This window comes from Amblyraja radiata, chromosome 46, assembly GCF_010909765.2.
Source record: "Amblyraja radiata isolate CabotCenter1 chromosome 46, sAmbRad1.1.pri, whole genome shotgun sequence".
Taxonomy (NCBI): domain Eukaryota; kingdom Metazoa; phylum Chordata; class Chondrichthyes; order Rajiformes; family Rajidae; genus Amblyraja; species Amblyraja radiata.
In genome coordinates this window covers 706897-728880 of record NC_046001.1, presented here as the reverse complement: position 1 = coordinate 728880, position 21984 = coordinate 706897, and the positions used below count along the sequence as shown (strand labels likewise).

Sequence of the window (21984 nt, the reverse complement as noted above, 5' to 3'; positions counted from 1 at the left end):
GGGGGGGAGGGGAGAGAGGGGCGAGAGGGAGGGGGGGAGGAGAGGGGCAGGGAGAGAGGGGGGCGGAGACGGAGGGGGGGGTAGAGAGAGGGGTAGGGGCGGGGGGCAGAGGAGGGTGAGGGGAGAGGGGGGAGAGACGGGGGGAAGAGAGGGGGGGGAGAGAGGGGGGGGGAGAGGGTGGGTAGAGAGCAACCGGGGTGGAGATGTGGTGAGGGGAGGAGAGGAGAGGGAGGAGAGAGGGGGGAGGAGAGAGGGGAGGGAGAGAGGGGAGGAGGAGGAGAGGGGGAGGAGAGAGGGGGAGGAGGAGAGGGGGGAGGAGAGAGGGGGAGGAGAGAGGGGGAGGGAGGGAGAGGGGGAGGAGAGAGAGGGGAGGAGAGAGGGGGAGGAGAGAGAGGGGGAGGAGAGAGGGGGGGGAGGAGAGAGAGAGGGGGGAGGAGGAGAGAGGGGAGGAGAGGAGGAGAGGGGGAGGAGAGAGGGGGAGGAGAGAGGGGGGAGGAGAGAGGGGGGGAGGAGAGGAGAGGGGGAGGAGAGAGGGGGAGGAGAGAGGGGGGGAGAGAGAGGGGGAGGAGAGAGGGGGAGGAGAGAGAGGGGGAGGAGAGAGAGGGGGGAGGAGAGAGAGGGGAGGAGAGAGGGGGAGGAGGAGGGGGGGAGGAGGAGAGGGGGAGGAGGGGAGGAGAGAGGGGAGGAGAGAGGGGGAGGAGAGAGGAGGGAGGAGGAGAGGGAGGAAGGAGAGGGGGAGGAGAGAGGGAGGAGGGAGGGAGGAGAGGGGGAGGAGAGGGGGAGAGGAGGGGGAGGAGAGGAGGGAGAGAGGGAGGAGAGAGGGGAGAGAGAGAGGGGAGGAGAGAGGGAGAGAGAGAGGGGAGGAGAGAGGGAGAGAGAGAGGGGAGGGGAGAGGGGAGGAGAGGGGGAGGAGAGAGGGGGAGGAGAGAGGGGATGAGAGAGGGGGAGGAGAGAGGGGGGAGGAGAGAGGGGAGGAGAGAGGGAAGGAGGAGAGAAGGGAGGAGAGAAGGTGGAGGAGAGAGGGGGGAGGAGAGAGGGGGGAGGAGAGAGGGGGAGGAGAGGGGAGGAGAGAGGGGATGAGAGAGGGGGAGGAGAAATGGGAGGAGAGATGGGGAGGGGATGAGAGAGGGGGTAGAGAGAGGGGGAGGGGAGTGGGAGGAGGAGAGGGGGAGAGGTGGAAAGAGGGAGGAGGAAGAGAGAGGGGGAGGAGAGAGAGGGGGGAAGGGAGAGTGAATGGGGTAAGGGGGTAGAGAGGGTAACAAAGGGTCTGCATGAAGTTTAGGACAGAGAGGGGCGAGGGTAGTTTCAATACCAGTGTCTCAAACTAACTGCTATGTTCAGTAGACATGACATTGCTTATAAATATTTATATATGTGGCCTGCCATCCGCTCACAGACATGGGTCCTGGCCTCTATGCTGAACAAGATTGCCGACCCCTGCCCTACACACTAGGGGGCAATTTACAGAGGGCTGATTAACCCACACACCCGCATGCCTTTGGGATGTGGGAGGAAACCAGGGCACCCGGAGAAAACCCACGGGGTCACAGGGAGAACGTGCAAACTCCACACACAGATAGCACCGGAGGTCAGGATTGTACCCGGGTCTCTGGCGCTGTGAGGCAGCAGTTTGACCAGCTTGTGCCACTATAGTGCCCACAACTAGTACAGAACAACTAGTTCATTCTGTGTTTAAGAAGGAACTGCAGATGCTGGAAAATCGAAGGTAGACAAAAATGCTGGAGAAACTCAGCGGGTGCAACAGCATCTATGGAGCGAAGGAAATAGGCAACGCTTCGGGACGAAACCCTTCTTCAAACTAGTTCATTCTGTTTGGTGCTGAGTGTTACTAACTCGTGGTTGCTGGTCTGGATGTCCAATCCATTCGACGTAGGATCCTTGCAGTCACGGATTCACATGAGTGTTTACATCCACTGTTTGCCCTGTCTTTATTTTTGTTCTTGTTCAACGGCCAACCTCATTGATCCCCAGCTGCGAGATGGTTTCAGCGAAGGCAAAAGGCATTTAATGCTGATGTGCAGCCAACCAACCAGTACAGGGTGACCTTGTAGCGAAGTAACATGAAAGTAATGTCATTTAACGGTGCTCACTTGCATGTCAACCATGCAGTGATGGGAACATTGAAGTCACAGACGAGACTGGGATCTGAACCCACGACCATCTGGTCATGGGATAAGCTTTACACTGATTCTGTGATGAGGCTGCCACAAATAGCTACGTGCCTTTTTAAGATGAGATTTTCCTCATCTATTTTCTCTGCAGTCTTGTGATCGTTCATCAAGGCGTCCTTTCAAGTTCAAGCAGTTTCAAAGGAAAACTATTACTTTCAACAGATTTTTGATTTGATTTCCGTTGGCCTTTTGCTGAAACGGTGCCTCCTGACAACTTTGTCAGGGGAAACTGGGCGGGGGGAGGAGACAGCCTAACACTGGAGCTGAATTAATAACAGGGCAGAGGTTATCCCTGGATCACCTCGGCCAACTATCATTCTTGTATTAATGTTCCCTCAGGCTCAGTAACTTTTATTCTAAAATGGACCCCAGGAGTTGAACAATTGTTTTAAATAGAAGATGGACACAAAGTGCTGGAGTAACTCAGCGGGACAGGCAGCATCTCTGGGTAGAAGGAATGAGAATTGAGACCCTTCTCGACCCGAAACGTCACTCAGCATTTTAGATACATAGAAACATAGATAATAGGTGCAGGAGTAGGCCATTCAGCCCTTCGAGCCTGCACCGCCATTCAATATGATCATGGCTGATCATCCAACTCAGTATCCTGTACCTACCTTCTCTCCATACCCCCTGATCCTTTTAGCCACAAGGGCCACATCTAACTCCCTCTTAAATATAGCCAATGAACTGGCCTCAACTACCCTCTGTGGCAGAGAGTTCCAGAGATTCACCACTCTCTGTGTGAAAAATGTTTTTCTCATCTCGGTCTTAAAGGATTTCCCCTTATCCTTAAACTGTGACCCCTTGTCCTGGACTTCCCCAACATCGGGAACAATCTTCCTGCATCTAGCCTGTCCAACCCCTTAAGAGATTCACCACTCTCTGTGTGAAAAATGTTTTTCTCATCTCGGTCCTAAAAGACTTCCCTCTTATCCTTAAACTGTGACCCCTTGTTCTGGACTTCCCCAACATCGGGAACAATCTTCCTGCATCTAGCCTGTCCAACCCCTTAAGAATTTTGTAAGTTTCTATAAGATCCCCCCTCAATCTCCTAAATTCTAGCGAGTATTTTGTGTCTATCTTCGATGTAAACCAGCCTCTGCAGTTCCTTCCTGCACATTGTTTTAAATAGACTATCCATTCCTTGCAGTGTTCTCCTTCCTACTGAGGCTGCCCCCTGAAACTGTCAGTTCCACATTTCTAGCCAAGAAGCTTCCCCATGAAGTAACTTGACTCTAACCCCCTTGTGCAATCTCCCTGCATCTACAAGGCAACTGCTAAATGGCAACAACCAGCAAGGCAATGCCTGATACCAAGTTCAATTTTAAGATCCTTCCTAGTGAAAGGTTCAATAACCATAACTGCTGACCCCATCCTTGAATAATTGAGGAAAAATGTCAGGATTAAATTGATTTTGAACGCAATAGCTCCATGTCCGATCAGTTACTAGTGCACAGCTGTTCACAAGCATAGTTCGACCGTCCACACTGTGTCTTCAGGCGGAGACATTATTTTTGTATAATCCCTCCGAGCCCCTTGTCAACTCACCACAATCTTCCCTCCAACTCCTTGGCTTTTGACCGTCACCCCTAGCCATTGGTTTTCTTTGCTCTCCCGTTGCAGGTCAACTGGAACAGACAGAGGAATGCATAACGTGTCAGCCCCGATCATCTGTTAATCAGATCCGCCAACTAACAAACTGGCATGACTTCCCCACTGAGCATTGTACCCTGTCAAATACCAGCAAAAAAACCAAAAAAAAACACAGTTGGTATATCCTTTATTGCGGAGTTTTGTGTTATAATAGAGCGATTGTTTCTCCTTTTTTTTTCTTTTCTTTCTAGGGTCTATTTCCTTTCTTTAATTCCTTCTCTAACTTCTTCCCTAAGGGGCTCTCTTCTCTCAACACTTTCCTGCACCTTCACGATTCTCGCTCACTTTCCTTACTTCTATTATTTCTACCTTTTTTTTAATGCTCGAAAAACGAAGTGGTACAACAAATGTAATAAGATATATGTGATTATTACTGTAATTTACTGTACTTCTAATAAAATTTAAAAAAAAAATAAATTAAAAAAAAAAAAAAAAAAAAAAAAATATCAGCAAGTTGTGATTTTTCCCCACTGTGTGCCTTGCATTTCTCATACATTCAAGGGTGAGCTTGAACTACAAAACCTTAGTTTCGATTAGTCTCGTTTTGTTGCCACGTGTAGCGAGCTACAGTGAAAAGCTTTTTGTATCGTGCTTTCTAGTCGGCGGAAAGACTATACAGGATTACAATCGAGCCGTCCACAGTGTACAGATACAGGACAAAGGGAATAACGTTTAGTGCAAGATAAACTCCGTACAGACAACACCCATAGTCAGGATGGAACCCGGGCCTCTGGCGCTGTGAGGCAGTAGCTCTACCACTGCAGCATCTATGGAGCGAAGGAAATAGGCAACGTTTCGGGCCGAAACCCTTGGGTTTCGGCCCGAAACGTTGCCTATTTCCTTCAGGGTTTTGTCCCGAAACGTTGCCTATTTCCTTTTTCCTTCACTCCATAGATGCTGCTGCACCCGCTGAGTTTCTCCAGCTTTTTTGTGTACCACCTATAATTAAAGTTCTCCGGGGAGCAGATGCGAGTCAGGGCCTTCAGAGCAGAATCGCCAGAAGTTTGGGGTGTACACAGAATCGTTTTAGACCGCTTAGAACATGGCCCATATAACCAGTCATTCCCTGCATGCTACAATCAGCTAGCTCAGGGTTTAACAGAGGGCGCTGAGAGCCAGCTGAAATTCCTGCCCATAGGACTGGGTCTAGGTTTCTGCTTCCAGTTACAACCTATCAGGAGGTTCAGACATGCACTGACTCCATCCGAAATTTGTGCAGCCGAGCAAGAACTAAAGAAACTGATAGGAAACCCTGATTTTAAATCGGCGATATGTTCTTCAGAACTTATAACTGTAAAAGTAAGCAAGGGTCACTAATTCAAATTGTCTATTGTCTATAATCATAATGAATGGCGGTGCTGGCTCGAAGGGCCGAATGGACTATTCCTGCACTTATTTTTTTCCAAAAATGGGTGAGGAGGAGTTTGATACAAAAGGGGATAAGGGAAAGGCTCTGACCATCATTATCAATGTTGACTTGATCACAGTCATCATCTTCTGTTATTATCGGGCAGGCAAAGAGTCCTCCAGTGCGGTTTGCATGTTGATGCGATTGGGCTCGGGCCTGAGGTGCCCCGATCAAAATCCTGCAAAGAAGCAAAAGAAAGGGTTAGATTGAAACACTCTCACAGTATAGTTTGGGGTAAGTGCTTTCCGTGCAACCCCACATGTCCACAACACAAATTCTATGCATGTTGATTGCAATTCCCTCAGAAAAATATCTCAATGGCCAAGAATTTGGACTGGGTTGTGCAAGGGTTTTCTGTGCTATGCAGTTCAATTTGAATGAAATAAAATCATTGAGTCACGCAAGGTGGAAACAGGCCCTATGGCCCAACTTGCCCACACCGACCAACATGCCCTATCTACACTAGTACCACCTGCCTGCTTTTGGCCCATATCCCTCTAAACCTGTCCAAACCTAACCATCATTCATCATCGTTGAAAACATTAGCGACTGGGCAGCTGAGCAAGAACAAAAGAAACTGATAGGAAACCCTGATTTTAAATCGGCGCTATGTTCTTCAGAACTTATAAATGTCAAAGTAAGCAAGGGTCACTAATTCAAATTGTCTATTGTCTGTTATCATATTGAATGGCGGTGCTGGCCAGAAACTGGAGAGGGGTGAAGACCAGGAACTCTAGCTACTGCCACTTCTTCTCTAACGTCAAGTAACCCCTGCATCCCCTCTCTCTCTCTCTGTTCCTCCTCCACTCAAGTCGTACCAGCTTCAAAGTCGTCTTGTTGAGTCTCATTGTCTATATTCATTCTCACCTGGCACACAGCTAATAATGGCCTGTATCCATTATCATTATTACTTTCATTAATTTCTTCTCTATCTCTCCACATCACCATCTACATCTCTCGTTTCCCTCTCCCCTGACTCAGTCTGAAGAAGGGTCTAAACCCGAAACGTAACCCGTTCCTTCTCTCCAGAGATGCTGCCTGACCCGCTGAGTTACTCCAGCACTGTGTGAAACGTCACCTATCCATGTTCTCCACAGATGCTGCCTGACCCGCTGAGTTACTCCAGCACTGTGTGAAACGTCACCTATCCATGTTCTCCACAGATGCTGCCTGACCCGCTGAGTTACTCCAGCACTCTGTGAAACGTCACCTATCCATGTTCTCCACAGATGCTGCCTGACCCGCTGAGTTACTCCAGCACTCTGTGAAACGTCACCTATCCATGTTCTCCACAGATGCTGCCTGACCCGCTGAGTTACTCCAGCACTCTGTGAAACGTCACCTATCCATGTTCTCCACAGATGCTGCCTGACCCGCTGAGTTACTCCAGCACTCTGTGAAACGTCACCTATCCATGTTCTCCACAGATGCTGCCTGACCCGCTGAGTTACTCCAGCACTCTGTGAAACGTCACCTATCCATGTTCTCCACACAGATGCTGCCTGACCCGCTGAGTTACTCCAGCACTCTGTGAAACGTCACCTATCCATGTTCTCCACAGATGCTGCCTGACCCACTGAGTTACTCCAGCACTCTGTGAAACGTCACCTATCCATGTTCTCCACACAGATGCTGCCTGACCCGCTGAGTTACTCCAGCATTCTGTGAAACGTCACCTATCCATGTTCTCCACAGATGCTGCCTGACCCGCTGAGTTACTCCAATAAATTGAGCAGGCATGATTCAGGATTAGATTATTTTCTCGATTCAATGATCAAAAGTCATGCACGGCAAGATTAAATGAAGGAGAAATGATTTGAGTACTTTGGAATTGCACGCTCGGATTGGATCAGGTATGTGTTTATCTGCTGTTGCCTGTAGTGTAAACACAGTTGAAGGGAAAGTGTTGTCCTTGTTCTCTTTTGGCATTCCACAGCGAGCCGGGACACAGAGCCCTATTGTGGTCCTGGTATTTTAGGCAGTGTACTGTCCGTCAACTGTGCTCCAGCTTCCTGCCTTATTTGGATAGTCTCAAGCTTTCAGCCCTGCTGCTGCTATTTGAAGCACATTCCATGAGCAGACTCTCCTGCTATCATCATGGGCGTGTTGCACTTCCACATAGGTTTTGATCTTCTCTACGTTAAACTGAACCACTCTCCCTGGCAGCGAGCAGGTCCACTCTCCACAGCCCCACACGTCAAAATGTGACTCAGCACTGAAATTTGACAAACAAATCAATGCCGTGGTAAAAGCCAGCTTCTTCCAGCTTTGGACGATAGCTAAAATAAAACAATTCCTCCAGTTTGATGACCTGGAAAAGATCATCCACACATTCATCTCCTCCCGCCTAGATTACTGCAACTCCCTTTGCACTGGCATCAGCCAATCTTCCCTGTCCCGCCTGCAACTGGTCCAAAACGCCGTAGGGCAGCAAGACTCTTGACGGGCACCCGAAAAAGGGACCACATCACCCCGACCCTGGCCTTTCTCCACTGGCTCCCTGTGCGGTTCCGTAAAAACTTCAAGATTCTCCTCCATGTCTACAAAGCCCTCAATGGGCTTGCCCCCACCTACATCAAAAGTCTTCTCACCCACCACTCCACCTCCAGGCCCCTCAGATCGGCCGACTTGGGGCTGCTGAATATCCCACGGTCTAGGCATAAGCTCAGGGGCGACCGTGCCTTTGCGGTTGCAGCCCCTAGACTGTGGAACAGCATCCCCCTTCCCATCAGAACTGCCCCCTCCATCGACTCTTTTAAGTCAAGACTAAAGATGATTGATTGATTGATTGATTGATTATACCTTTAATAATCCTTTACAGGACATTACAGTGCCACGACAGCTTCAAGACAGACATAACACCACACATTTCCTCAAATGGCTTCCATACTTAACAAGTTAAAATACAAGTTAAAATACAAATTAAAATACAATTAATTTAAAAAAAAGTGCAGTTATTTATGCGCATTATATAACCTTATAGCAGCTGGTAAACAGGACTTCCTATGTCTCTCAGTTTTGCACATTGGTGCAATCAGCCTCTGACTGAAGATGCTGCTCTTGATCACCTTCAGGGCATGGAGTGGGTGAGTGGGGTTGGTCATTATTGAACCCAGTTTGTTCAGAGTTCTGGCCTCTGCCACCTGCTGGACCGTTCGTTGCTCAGCCCCGACCACTGAGCCGGCCTTCCTGATTAGCTTGTCCAGTCTGTTTTTATCCGCTATACGGGCGCCATCTCCCCAACAGGCCACAGCAAAAAACAGAGATGTATCTATACTCCCAAGCCTTTCCTGACGTCCTCTGAGTGAGGGCTGCATGTATATATGTATGTAGTCTGTTTTGTTGTACTATTCTTATAACAAATGTAAAGCACTTTGGCCAACGAGAGTTGTTTTTTAAATGTGCTATATAAATAAATGTGACTTGACTTGACTTGGTGAACATTCTTGGGGAAAGGTTGCAAATGGCAATGCGGGTTGCTAACTTGTAATCCCTGTACCCTTTTCAGCTTTTAAGTGCCTCTTGAAATTCTTTACAACCCCTAGGCAAGGTGGCGCAGGGGTAGAGTTGCTGCCTTACATCGCTTGCAGCGCCAGAGGCCCGGGTTCGATCCCGGCCACCGGTGCTGTCTGTACAGAGTTTTCACGTTCTCCCTGTGACCGCGTAGTTTTTCTCTGAGATCTTCAGTTTCTTCCCACACTCTAAAGATGTACAGGTTTGCAGGTTCATTGGTCTGGTGTCAATGTAAAATTGTCTCTGGTGTGTGTAGGATAGTGTTAGTGTGCGGGGATCGCTGGGTGACGCGGACTCGGTGGGCCGAAGGGCCTGTTTCTGTGCTGTACCTCTAAACTAAACTAAACCAGCAGATCCGCGTTCTCATAGCCGACTTCCGAGGCCGACTTAGCGAGCCGGTATCTCGGCCCCCCCTCTGTTGGTTCGGCAAAACGGATCAGTTCTCAGGTTGCCTGCGTGCCACAGGACTGGCTGCAGTTCCCGGGTTGGCTCGCTTGCCCCTGGTCTGGCTGTAGCGCCCAGCTCGCCTGCGTGCCACGGGACTGGCTGCAGTTCCCGGGTCTCGAAAACGAATTGAAAAAAAATACGCCTGCGAGCCGGATGATTTCGGGTTACGGGCCGGAGGTTGCCGACCCCTGTCCCCCCCATGTTTTAAAAGCAATTTCCGCCCATGATGGACAGTGTCCTCAAAAGATGGACACAAAATGCTGGAGTAACTCAGTGGGACAGGCAGCATCTCTGGAGAGAAGGAATGGGTGACGTTTCGGGTCAAGACCCTTCTTCAGACTGAGAGTCAGGGGAGAGGGAAACGAGAGATACGGAATTGTAAGCGATCAAAAGAGATGAAGCTCAAGGAAAATGTAGAGTAGATCATTGTTAACTAGAAGGTGACAACAAAGCAAATGGAGATACACTGTAATCAGAGCAACAGTCACACTGGTTGGAGAACTGGGTAGGGGGAGGGATGCAGAGAGAGAGAGAGAGAAAGCAAGGGTTACTTAAAGTTACAGAAGTCAATATTCATACCGCATCTGCAGTTCCTTCCTACACACAGTGCCCTCAAAAGATATCTGTACTAATAAATCTGTTCCCAGAAGTCACTCACTTCCTCCCAGTTATCTCTGCTGCAGTGTCGTAATCACGGAGCCTGCCACCAACCATTGCTTTTCATTTCTAACAAACCACTACCTGCAGAAAATAACAGAGAAGCAATCTAGCATTCATAAGTGAGAAAGGAAAAAAGAGAGGGGGAGAGGGAGAGGGAGAGGGAGATGGAGAGAGAAGAACAAAGACAGATCCCTGGTCAAGATCAGCTAACTCGGAACCACCAAAACTGGAACCCTCCCTTTGGTTCAAAACTCAGCGTCCCCAACAACAATGAGAAGAGCTTTCTAAACATGATCTAGGGAGAGTTGTAATGTTCCCAATTTACACTGCTCAACATTTGACCCAAAAATGGAGAAGTAAGCTGTCTTCCCCGTGCCGTCTCACAGGCGGAGGTCAGTGTACGATTTAAAAGGTCAGCGTGGAAATAAGGTTTAAAATTAGGAGTTAAAAGTCTGAAAGATAGAAACTTGAGACTGGATAGACTCGGCTTGTAATCGCTAGAATTTACAAGATTGAGGGGGGATCTTATAGAAACTTACAAAATTCTTAAGGGGTTGGACAGGCTAGATGCAGGAAGATTGTTCCCGATGTTGGGGAAGTCCAGAACAAGGGGTCACAGTTTAAGGATAAGAGGGAAGTCTTTTAGGACCGAGATGAGAAAATTATTTTTCACACAGAGAGTGATGAACCTGTGGAATTCTCTGCCACAGAAGGTAGTTGAGGCCAGTTCATTGGCTATATTTAAGAGGGAGTTAGATGTGGCCCTTGTGGCTAAAGGGATCAGGGGGTATGGAGAGAAGGCAGGTATGGGATACTGAGTTGGGTGATCAGCCATGATCATATTGAATGGCGGTACAGGCTCGAAGGGCCGAATGGCCTACTCCTGCACCTATTTTCTATGTTTCTATGAGCAGACATAACAGTCACCAGGAGTCTCTTTGGTAGGCTAGAGGATGGTAAACTCAAGATTTAGCCTTTTGTGTAACGTGTCAGCATCTGACAAACATCTTGGGCTAAGAATGAGATGAACAACCTTCGAGTGAGTATCTTGTTAAAGACTCGTTGTACAGCGGCTTGCTTAACACGCATCTTCCCAATACATCTTGAATGTTTGATCCACACGAGATCAACCTGGATCTCATGCTGATATCATGCTACCCACACAAGTTCCGTAGATACAAACTCAATCAATGGAAGTGAAGGGAAAAGGGGAATTTTAAAAAGTGGAAGATTATAACGAACGCTTTATGATCAAAGTTTGAGTTTAGTTTATTGTCACGTGTACAAAAAAGGACACAAAATGCTGAAGTAACGCAGCGGGTCACGCAACATCCCTGGAGATGTGCAGGAAGGAACCACGGATGTTGTGGCTAACACTGAAGATAAATATAAAATGCAGAAGGACAGGCAGCGTCTCTGGAGAGAAGGAATGGGTGATGTTTGGAGTCTGAAGATGCTGCCTGTCCCAATTTTGCATCTAGCATCTCTGGAGAACATGGAGAGGTGGCGTTTTGGCTCGGGACCCTTCTTCAGAGTATTCTCGATCCTTGTGCTCATGGTTTTCAGACTCCTATGGATGCTGTGGATCTTTGACGATATTGGCAGCCATTTTGGTTTTGGTTTAGGCAAATGCACAGTCGGCAACTGAGAATGCATCCTTGCAAGGTACCAGCATTGAGACCTATTGTGGAGGAGGTGTCTCCTATCCTCACTGATTGTAGTCTTTGAAGCAGCGCCTCATATAGATCCCTTCGATGGTGGGGAGATCAGTACCTGCGATGGGCAATTTCATTGATATTAAATTATTAATATAAATTGTGTGTGTAGTTGAGGGCCACAGGGATCGGCCCTGCCACTTCAAGTATAATTCACAATGTGTTACAATGTACGGTGCACCATGCAAAGATGGCACAGATCCTCCAGAGGGAGTTACGGGCAATGTGAAACTGAAGATTTTGTCCACACCATCTTTTGATGGTCTCCAGACACTAAATCTTCAATTCATGTACAGATAAGGTTTTATCAAGCCCTTGGCTCTGCGGAACAAAGGTCTTGAGAATGCAGGAAGATAAAAAATAGTTTCAGTAAGGTCAACGTATGTCACAGAGTCACAGTGTGGAAACAGCCCCTTCAATCCAACATGCCTCGTCGACACTAGTCCTACTTGCCCGTGCTTGGCCCATATCCCTCTCTAAACCTATCCTATCCATATACCTGCCCAAAAGCCTCTTAGATTAGATTAGATTAGACTTTATTAATCCCCTTATTCAGGGGAAATTCAGATGTCCTTGCAGCACACTAATAAAAATACAACATAGCATTCAAGAAATTCAACACCAAAACACAAAAACATCCCCCGACAGTGGTTCCCAAAGGCACAAAGTCCAGTCCCCATCCTCTTGTCCACCCAAAGTCGGGCCTATTGAGGCCTCCACAGTCGCCGCCACGGCGCCCGATGTTCTCGCCGGGTGATGGTACTCCGGCGTCGGGAGAACCCCCCCAGCGGCTTGGGGTGCCAGGAACGGCCGCCTTCCCACCGGAGACCGCGGCTTCCAAGCCAACAGACCGCGCCGGACGGAGCTCCACACACTGGCGATCTCGGCGAGAGATCCCAGGCTCCTGGGATGTAAAGTTCAGCGCCGCAGCTGGCCGCTCCGCAGAACCGCGGCTCCACGATGTTCTTATCGGCGGTCCCAGCATACTGGAGTTCCAGCGCGGCGACCCAGGAAAGGCATCGCCCGCTCCGCAATAGCGCTCCAGCGCTGTGCCGCCGCCAAAGGCCAGGTCCCCTCAGGAAACGTCGCTCCAGGACCCGCTGGTAGGCCGCGAGGACAGGTCCCCCCCTCACCTTAAAATGTGTATGCTATAAAGACAGATACAAGCTATAAAGACAGATACAATGAGGTGTTACACCTTGGCAGGACAAATCAAAATAGGACGTACATGATAAATGGTAGGGAATTGAAGAATACAGTTGAACAGAGGGATCTGGGAATAACCGTGCATAGTTCCTTGAAGGTGGAATCTCATATAGATAGGGTGGTAAAGAAAGCTTTTGGTATGCTAGCCTTTATAAATCAGAGCATTGAGTATAGAAGCTGGGATGTAATGTTAAAATTGTACAAGGCATTGGTGAGACCAAATCTGGAGTATGGTGTACAATTTTGGTCGCCCAATTATAGGAAAGATGTCAACAAAATAGAGAGAGTACAGAGGAGATTTACTAGAATGTTGCCTGGGTTTCAACAACTAAGTTACAGAGATAGGTTGAATAAGTTAGGTCTTTATTCTCTGGAGCGCAGAAGGTTAAGGGGGGACTTGATAGAGGTCTTTAAAATGATGAGAGGGATAGACAGAGTTGATGTGATCAAGCTTTTCCCTTTGAGAATAGGGAAGATTCAAACAAGAGGACATGACTTCAGAATTAAGGGACAGAAGTTTAGGGGTAACATGAGGGGGAACTTCTTTACTCAGAGAGTGGTAGCGGTGTGGAATGAGCTTCCAGTGGAAGTGGTGGCGGCAGGTTCGTTGGTATCATTTAAAAATAAATTGGATAGGCATATGGATGAGAAGGGAATGGAGGGTTATGGTATGAGTGCAGGCAGGTGGGACTAAGGGAAAAAAGGTCACCTATTCCTTTTCTCCAGACTCTCAGACTAGTGGAAACATCCTCTCCACATCCAGAGGTTTAGAAGACTGATACCCAACTGATGGAGTCACATTGGGATGACAGAATCATTCATCTCCGCATGGGAAAGTGTTAGGATTGGAAAGGCCGATTTTGGACCTAGAATGGGAAAATAGAGGTTTGTGATCTGTGATAGAGCACAGGACTGTTCTGATAGTAACTGTACCAAAAAGGAATGGGTGACACTTTGGGTCGAGACCTTTCTTCAGACTGAGATATGGAAGGGCAAGGTGTGAAAACGACATATCAAAGCAGACAATGACCAAGGAAATGTAGAATGGAACAATGTTAGCTGAGGGGAAGTTGACAATGAGGCACAGGAACAGTCAAATATCAGTAAATTTAATCAGGAGGACAGTGAATAGTAATGCCCCTCTATCCGTCCCATCAGCACCTCAAATCATTTTAAGCTTTTGCCATTTCAAGGAAACACAAGTTTTGTCTATGCAATCTGCTGTCATAAATCAAGCTTTTCTCAATCTGGTGGATTTCCTCTGCCGTTCCTCCAAGGGCAGGTATTTCCTTCCTGACTCCTCCGTGAAGCAGCCAGAACTGAACGCAGCGCTTTGCAAACCTGGCAGGATTCAAAGCCCACAAAGTTGCAAAAACCCGCATCCATGACACAAAAAGCTGGAGTAACTCAGCGGGACAGAGAGCATCTCATGAGAGAAGGAATTCTTCCGCATTCTGAAGACGGGTCTCGACCCGAAACATCACCCATTCCTTCCCCCCCCAGAGATGCTGCCTGTCCCGCTGAGTTACTCCAGCACTCTGTATCTATCGTCGATGTACACCAGCATCTGCAGTTCCTTCCCACCCTCCATGACCTTCATATTCCTTAAGTGGAAGTGAGCTAAGCTGGTAACTGTAATACGATTGAGTCAGAACATCACAGAGCAGTAAACACTTCAGCCACATGCAGTGGAAGGAAGCCAAATATTGAAAGTGATTCAGACCTTCCTATCTAATGGGCAGACCACACCCTTACGCAGGAGAACCTTACACATTGGCAAGTGTTGAATAAATCTAACTGTTAACGTCCATAAATAGACTAGTCTAGAATAATCTCCTCGCACTCTCTTACCTAATTAAACTAACTCTCGCAACACAAACATCTACTTTGAGAATATAGTTATCCATAAGTAACGTTTCCGCCCTTTTCCACAATGCCAAGATTTGAGGGTCTGAGCTACAGGGAGAGGTTGAGCAGGCTGGGACTCTATTCCTTGGAGCGCAGGAGGATGAGGGGTGATCTTATAGAGGTTGTACAAAATCATGAGAGGAATAGATCGGGTAGATGCGCAGAGTCTCTCACCCAGAGTAGGGGAATCGAGGACCAGAGGACATGGGTTTAGGTGAAAGGGAAAAGATTTAATAGGAATCTGAGGGGCAACTTTTCACACAGAGGGTGGTGGGTGTATGGAACAAGCTGCCACAGGGGGTAGTTGAGGCTGGGACTATCCCAATGTTTAAGAAACAGTTAGACAGGGACAGAAAAAAATTCCTCCTCATCTCCATTCTAAAGGTACGTCCTTTTATTCTGAGGCTGTGCCCTCTAGTCCTAGACTCTCCCACTAGTGGAAACATCCTCTCCACATCCACTCTATCCAGGCCTTTCACTATTCGGTAAGTTTCAATGAGGTCCTCCCCTCATCCTTCCAAACTCCAGCGAGTACAGGCCCAGTGTCGTTTAAAACCGTCATCATATGTTAACTCAATCATTCCTGGGATCATTCTTGTAAACCTCCTCTGGACCCTCTCCAGAGCCAGCACATCCTTCCTCAGATATGCGTCCCAAAACGGCTCACGATACTCTAAATGCAGCCTGACCAGTGTGTTATAAAGCCTTAGCATTATATCCCTGGTTTTATATTCTAATCCTCTCGGAATCAATGCTAGCATTGCATTTGCCATCTTTACTACTAATTCGACGTGTAAATTAACTTTTTGGGAATCCTGCACCAGCACTCCCAAATCCCTTTGCACCTCCGATTTCTTAATCGTCTCCCCTACTTTGCTTGTCATTCAGCCACATGAAGGGGAAGGGAAGGTACCTATGACAAATGGCCATGACAAGGGTAGGAAGCTCCGTGGCTCAAACGATGACCAGAGTGCTCATAATGGGAGTGGGTGACGAGGGTTACTAAGTAATAGAAATATGCTGTAAATTGATATTGCCACTTAATGGTATTGACCGGAGTCAGTAAGTAATACTCCTGACCTCCTGCCTGCCACTGGGTGATGGCAGATTGTGATTTGGAAGGAATGACATCATTTTCCTTTCAGTCATGTGCCGACCTTTAACCCTTGCCGGATCAGTCACAGGCCGGGCAGCCCCAGGGTCAGTTAATGTGCGGGGATCGCTGGTCCGAGTGGGCTTGGTGGACCGAAGGGCCTGTTTCCGCGCTGTATCTCTGAACTTCACCAAAAAAAAGATATATATATAGGGAGGACAGGTATTGAAGAGAATGGAAAAAAATAAGCAGACAATTCGTCAGTGGTATTTCTCCTGGGTCGGTTGCAACAATGAGTGTCACGTTCAATTGAATTCCAGGCTGTCCTTGAGGACTGGCATTCCTCATGTCTTCCTGGCCCTGCAATCAGGATGAGGAAGCCTGACTCATTTGTTTTCAAGCTTCTACTCTGCTGCCCAAGGACACAGAGAGGGACTGTAACACTTCCACTGTTGCCGAGTTGACAATCAGCTAACTCAGCAAACTCACACACGGGAAGTACGTGTGGGCCCATTCTGAGCATGGATCCACAGAGCCTCCACACTTAGCGGCCCACTGTTGAGCAGAGTCGACATTCACTCTCAATGCCAAGCCATGAATCGGTTCAGCAATCGTTTGCTGCATGCCTGGACTAGCTGGGATATTTGATAGTCACTTTCCAAACTGGCCCATTGTGAAGAGAGTCCCGGTCTGATTTAATACAGAGAAGAAGCACTTCATTCCCAGACCCAGACATGCCCATTTATCAGCCACATACCTCTGTCCCTTTTAGGAATAATAATAATAATATTTTATTATCATTGCACATAAGCACAACGAGATTTGGTATGCAGCTTCCATCCGATGTCATAACTTAAATAACTAATAACATTTAGATTTAGATGCCCCGAGAACATGGTTTGTAAAATGAACATTACAACAAGAAGCGGAGATGCCCTCAATTTACAGCCTCTAGGATTTAGCACACAGCGAGAAGGCAGAGTAACAGAGCCGCTCCAGTTCACTGCTGTCAGCTGTACCTCCGCTCTCCTGCTCCCTGGGTGTGATATCTAAGTGGCAGCATTTATCTTCTGATGCCCAGCTTGCGATTCCTGCAACAAGACCCAGCCCAGCAGGGTGGTTACAGGGAGAGGGGATTTCATCCCACTCGCAGCCCAGCAGGCTGCATCACTGCTTTTTCACTGCATTACATTGAGAATTATCCTCGGCACAATATCATGTGTCCAAAACAAAACACGCATGTTGGAGGAACAGCATGTCATATTTCACTTGGGCAGCTTGCAAGCCAGCGTCTCTCACATTTCAAGTAACTCCTCCATTCCTTCTGTTCCCCTCCCCTCTAAGTCGTCCTACCAGTTCCACTGTTCACATCCATGTATCCCTCTCGTTAGCGCATCTTCACCAGCCAACAATGGCCCATTGTGGGCTCCACCCTTCCTGAGGTCATCTGTTGCCGGCCCTGGTTTGTTCTGGCCTTTCCACGCCTCCAGTTTCAACCTCACATCTCCATCTTTCAGCCCGAAGAAAGGTTCTGACCCAAAATATCACCCATGCATGTTCTCCACAGATGCTGCCTGACCCGCTGAGTTACTCCAGCACTCTGTGAAACGTCACCTATCCATGTTCTCCACAGATGCTGCCTGACCCGCTGAGTTACTCCAGCACTCTGTGAAACGTCACCTATCCATGTTCTCCACAGATGCTGCCTGACCCGCTGAGTTACTCCAGCACTTTGTGTCTATCCTCAAAATCTGAGGTTTTTCACTGATGCCGAGCTGCTTGCTTACTTGTGGAGGCTGGGTCAGATTGGTCAGATTACTCCAGCCTTCCAGTCAGTGTGCCTAAATATGCTGTTAAAATAAAGATGGAGGGGAGTGCAAAGTATGGTTGAGGAGAACATGTGAGGAAAAGAGTGAGAGAGATTGAAAGGGCGAGAACATGAGTGTGAGGGAGAAACGTAAAGTGGAAGTGAGAATGAAAGAGAATGCCTTCATCAGTCAGAGTATTGAGTATAGAAGTTGCGAGGTCATGTTGCAGTTGTATAAGACGTTGGTGAGATTGCATTTAGAGTATTGTGTTCAGTTCTGGGCACCATGTTATAGGAAATATATTGTCAAGCTGGAAAGGGTACAGAGAAAATGTACTGGATGTTGCCAGGACTAGAGGGTGTGAGCTATAGAGGGAGGTTGAGTAGACTGGGTATCTTTTCCATGGAGCGCAGGAGGATGAGGAGTGATCTTATAGAGGTGTATAAAATCATGAGAGGAATAGATCGGGTAGATGCACAGAGTCTCTTGCCCAGATTCGGGGAATCGAGGACCAGAGGACATGGGTTCAAGGTGAAAGGGAAAAGATTTAATAGGAATCTGAGGGGTAACTTTTCCACAAGCCATTCGCGTGTACAGACACATGCTAAGGGAATAATGTTTAGTGCAAGGTAAAGCCAGTAAAGTCCGATCAAAGATAGTCCGAGGGTCTCCAATGTGGTAGGTTGTAGTTCAGGGCTGGGTGTATGGAACGAGCTGCCACAGGATATAGTTGAGGCCGGGACTATCCCAACTTTTAAGAAACAGTTAGACAGGGACAGGTTTGGAGGGATATGGACCAAACGCAGGCAGGTGGGACCAGTGTAACATGTTTTTTTTTTTTTTTTTTTTTTTTTTTATCAAAAAATAATTTATTTAAATTCCAACACGATACAAAAACCAAAAAAAACAAAACCGTGGTGACATACCCACCACCATGTTACAAAATCAACAAACAACTATTTACAAATATTCTAATAACTACTGTACAACTCCGGTAAATCTGGCTTGGGCAAAGCCCTCTTCCACCTGGCGCCGTCGCGGATGGCCAGCTTTGCCAGGCCTAGGAGCAACCCAACCAGGACATCTTCAGCCCTGCCCACTCCCTAGATCCCGTCGCCAGTCCTTCGGTCACTGACAGCAGAGCCACTCCTCCCCTTGCGGACCCTAGGTGGAGTGGCGGTGCCCCTTGCCCTCCTGACCCTGGCTACAAGGGATGCTCTACTGGTCCCTCTTCATAACCATCTTTTTTTTTTTTTTTTTTTTTTAATTTAATATAAATTTATTCAATTATTAAAAAGTAATATTACACTACAATAAAACAAGCCAGAACCCACCACCATAATACAATACAAACATGTAATAAACTACTATACAACTATGATACAATCCTTATTGAGGATACATTCAACACCCTGCGGAGCCCAGCGCTCCCGGAACTCCCTCAGGGTGCCCATGTTGGCAGGTGTGGGCAAGTTGGGCTGAAGGGCCTATTTCCACACTGTATCACTCTATGACTAAGAAACACAAGGAAAGAAAGGCAAGATGTATTTGGATGGACATTGCCTACTGTGGGATCTGGGTCCACCAGGCTGTCGGCTCCACACTGCATACCTTCCCTCTGAAAGAATTCATTGTGTATTGGATGGAGCCAGCTGCTGTGCCGACAGCTGTTCAGATTTCTCCCGGCCGACAACCGTGTGTGCAACCCATAACCGTGGGAGTTGAAAAAGATCAGAAGTTATGAGCCTGCAAACTCTGACATCGTTTGGAGTAACAATGGGACTGACAAGTGATCAGCGCATGCGGTTCCTATCTACAGTATCACCTCCCTCTCTCTCTCGCATGTATAGCAACTACTAATGTCACTGAGATAACAGGTTACAGCTGCCCAGTGAGCAATACTGTCAGCTGTTATCAGGCAACTGAACCATTCTATCACAACCTGAAATCAGCCCTGAACTACAAACTACCACATTGGAGACCCTCGGACTATCTTTGATCGGACTTTACTGGCTTTACCTTGCACTAAACGTTATTCCCTTAGCACTACAAAAAGTAGTAAACACTGCCCAGTCCATCATCGGCTCTGACCTTCCTTCCATCGAGGGGATTTATCGCAGTCGCTGCCTCAAAAAGGTTGGCAGTATCATCAAAGACCCACACCATCCTGGCCACACACTCATCTCCCTGCTACCTTCAGGTAGAAGGTACAGGAGCCTGAAGACTGCAACAACCAGGTTCAGGAATAGCTACTTCCCCTCAGCCATCAGGCTATTAAACCTGGCTCGGACAAAACTCTGATTATTAGCAACCACTTTCTGCTATTTGCACTTAATCAGTTTATTTATTCATGTGTGTATATATTTATATCATGGTATATGGACACATTTATCTGTTTTGTAGTAAATGCCTACTATGTTCTGTGTGCTTAAGCAAAGCAAGAATTTCATTGTCCTATACAGGGACACATGACAATAAACTCACTTGAACTTGAACTTGAACTTGATGTGTCTGTACACGCGAATGGCTTGATTGTAATCATGTATTGTCTTTCCGCTGACTGGTTAGCACGCAACAAAAGCTTTTCACTGTACCTGCCCATTCCCTACATAGATGCTGCCCGACCCGTTGAGTTACTCCAGCACTTACTCAAGATTGTAGCATCTGCAGTTTCTTGTGTCACCACCACAAAGTTCTGTGGCACACCAGAAAAGGGAGACAACACTGATGAAAAACCAATCTCATCAAAGAGAAGCTATTCATACTTCTCTATGAATTCAAAGAAAGACATCTTTATATTGTGCCTTACACAACATCAGGAGTGCTCGAATGCCAAAAGGCCACCCGTCCCTGACAGAAATGCAGCAGCCAATTTGCACACAATAAACTTGTCTGCACAGCCTTGACAGACTGACAGACTGCCTGAAAACGGTAACGTCCAGGTTCAGGAGCAGCTTCTTCCCAACAACCATCGGGCTATTAAACACTACAACCTCCAAAGAGGCTCCCCACCAAGCTGTTTATCAAGATCACGGAACTGGGTCTCTGCGCATCCCTCTGCAATTGGATCCTCGACTTCCTCATCCGCAGACCACAGTCTGTCCGTATTGGTGGAAATGTGTCATCCTCGATAACAATCAGCACGAGAGCACCTCAAGGCTGCGTGCTCAGCCCCCTGCTGTACTCACTCTATACTCATGACTGTGTAGCCGGACATAGTGCGACTCCATTTCAAGTTCACCGACGACACCACCGTTGTTGGACGAATTACAGATGGTGATGAGTCAGGGTATAGAAGTGAGATCGACCGATTGACCAAATGGTGGCAGCACAACAACCTGGCTCTCAACGTCAGTAAAACCAATGAACTGATTGTGGACTTTGGAAGTCAGGCTAGTTTTCAACCTTTTAGAGGAGCAGATATGCCGTGCCATTCCATACCATCGCAAAATACAGCAATGGTTCTCACTGTGGATGAGTGGTTGGTTTGTTGTAAAGTCACCCTGCAGGCAGGTGAAAACAATTAAGCCATTTTAACATCACACCATTTTCAGGCACACCTATAAAACTCGGTTACAGCGCAGCTTTGGTGAAAATTCAGGATTAGATTTACCTCCCGTTTTTTCCTGTATTTTTCTCCTATTCTGTTAAGTTTGTGCTGGAGTCACAGAGTGATACAGCGCGGAAACAGGCCCTTCAGCCCAACCTGCCCACACCGGCCAACAATGTCCCAGCTACACGAGTCCCACCTGCCTGCGTTTGGTCCATATCCCTCCAAACCTGTCCTATCCATGTACATGTCCAAATGCCGTCGCGGAGCTGGCCGAGTCCAGAGCGGGTGGAGCTGTGGTGGACGCTGCTGCGGCCCGACCTCTGGAGATTCGGTGGCTGCAACTGCGGGTTTGGCGGACGGCGACACCGGGAGCCCGCGGGTCCCTGGAGGGAGACCGCTTTTCAGGGCTCCCGCAATGGCGACTTCTCCCGCCCGAGTTGTGGGGTTGAAGAGCTCCTGGAGTGGGGCCTACATCACCGCCCCGCGCGGCTTGGAATGGCTGCGGGAGTTTGCGAGCGCACGCCGGGGGCTCTAACACCAAGAACCCGGTGTGCGACCTTGCATCACCCGGCGTGGCTTTAATGGCCGCGGGACAATTCGCCATCGCCCGCCGGGGGCTTTGACTTTGACTCTGACATCGGGGGGGGGGGGGGGGGGGGGGGGGAGTGCAGTGGAGAGAAAAGTTTTTTTGGCCTTCCATCACAACGATGTGATGGATGTTTATGTAAATTATGTTGTGTCTTGGGTCTATTTGTTTGTAATGTATGGCTGCAGAAACGGCATTTCGTTTGGACCTCAAGGGGTCCAAATGACAATAAATTGAAT

General features: G+C 47.9%; 1 protein-coding gene across 4 annotated transcripts in view; it reads right to left on the bottom strand.

Moving 5' to 3' along the window:
- The window catches only part of itga7 (integrin subunit alpha 7), a 129181-nt gene that overhangs the window by 66897 nt on the left and 40300 nt on the right, over positions 1 to 21984 (bottom strand). For all 4 annotated transcript variants that reach the window (XM_033015652.1, XM_033015651.1, XM_033015653.1 and 1 more), the window contains exons 2-3: positions 5307 to 5434; positions 3744 to 3823 (exon numbers count right to left, since the gene is read on the bottom strand). In XM_033015652.1, coding sequence (XP_032871543.1) covers positions 3744 to 3823; positions 5307 to 5434 — 208 coding nt within the window. The remainder of the gene's footprint in view (positions 1 to 3743; positions 3824 to 5306; positions 5435 to 21984) is intronic.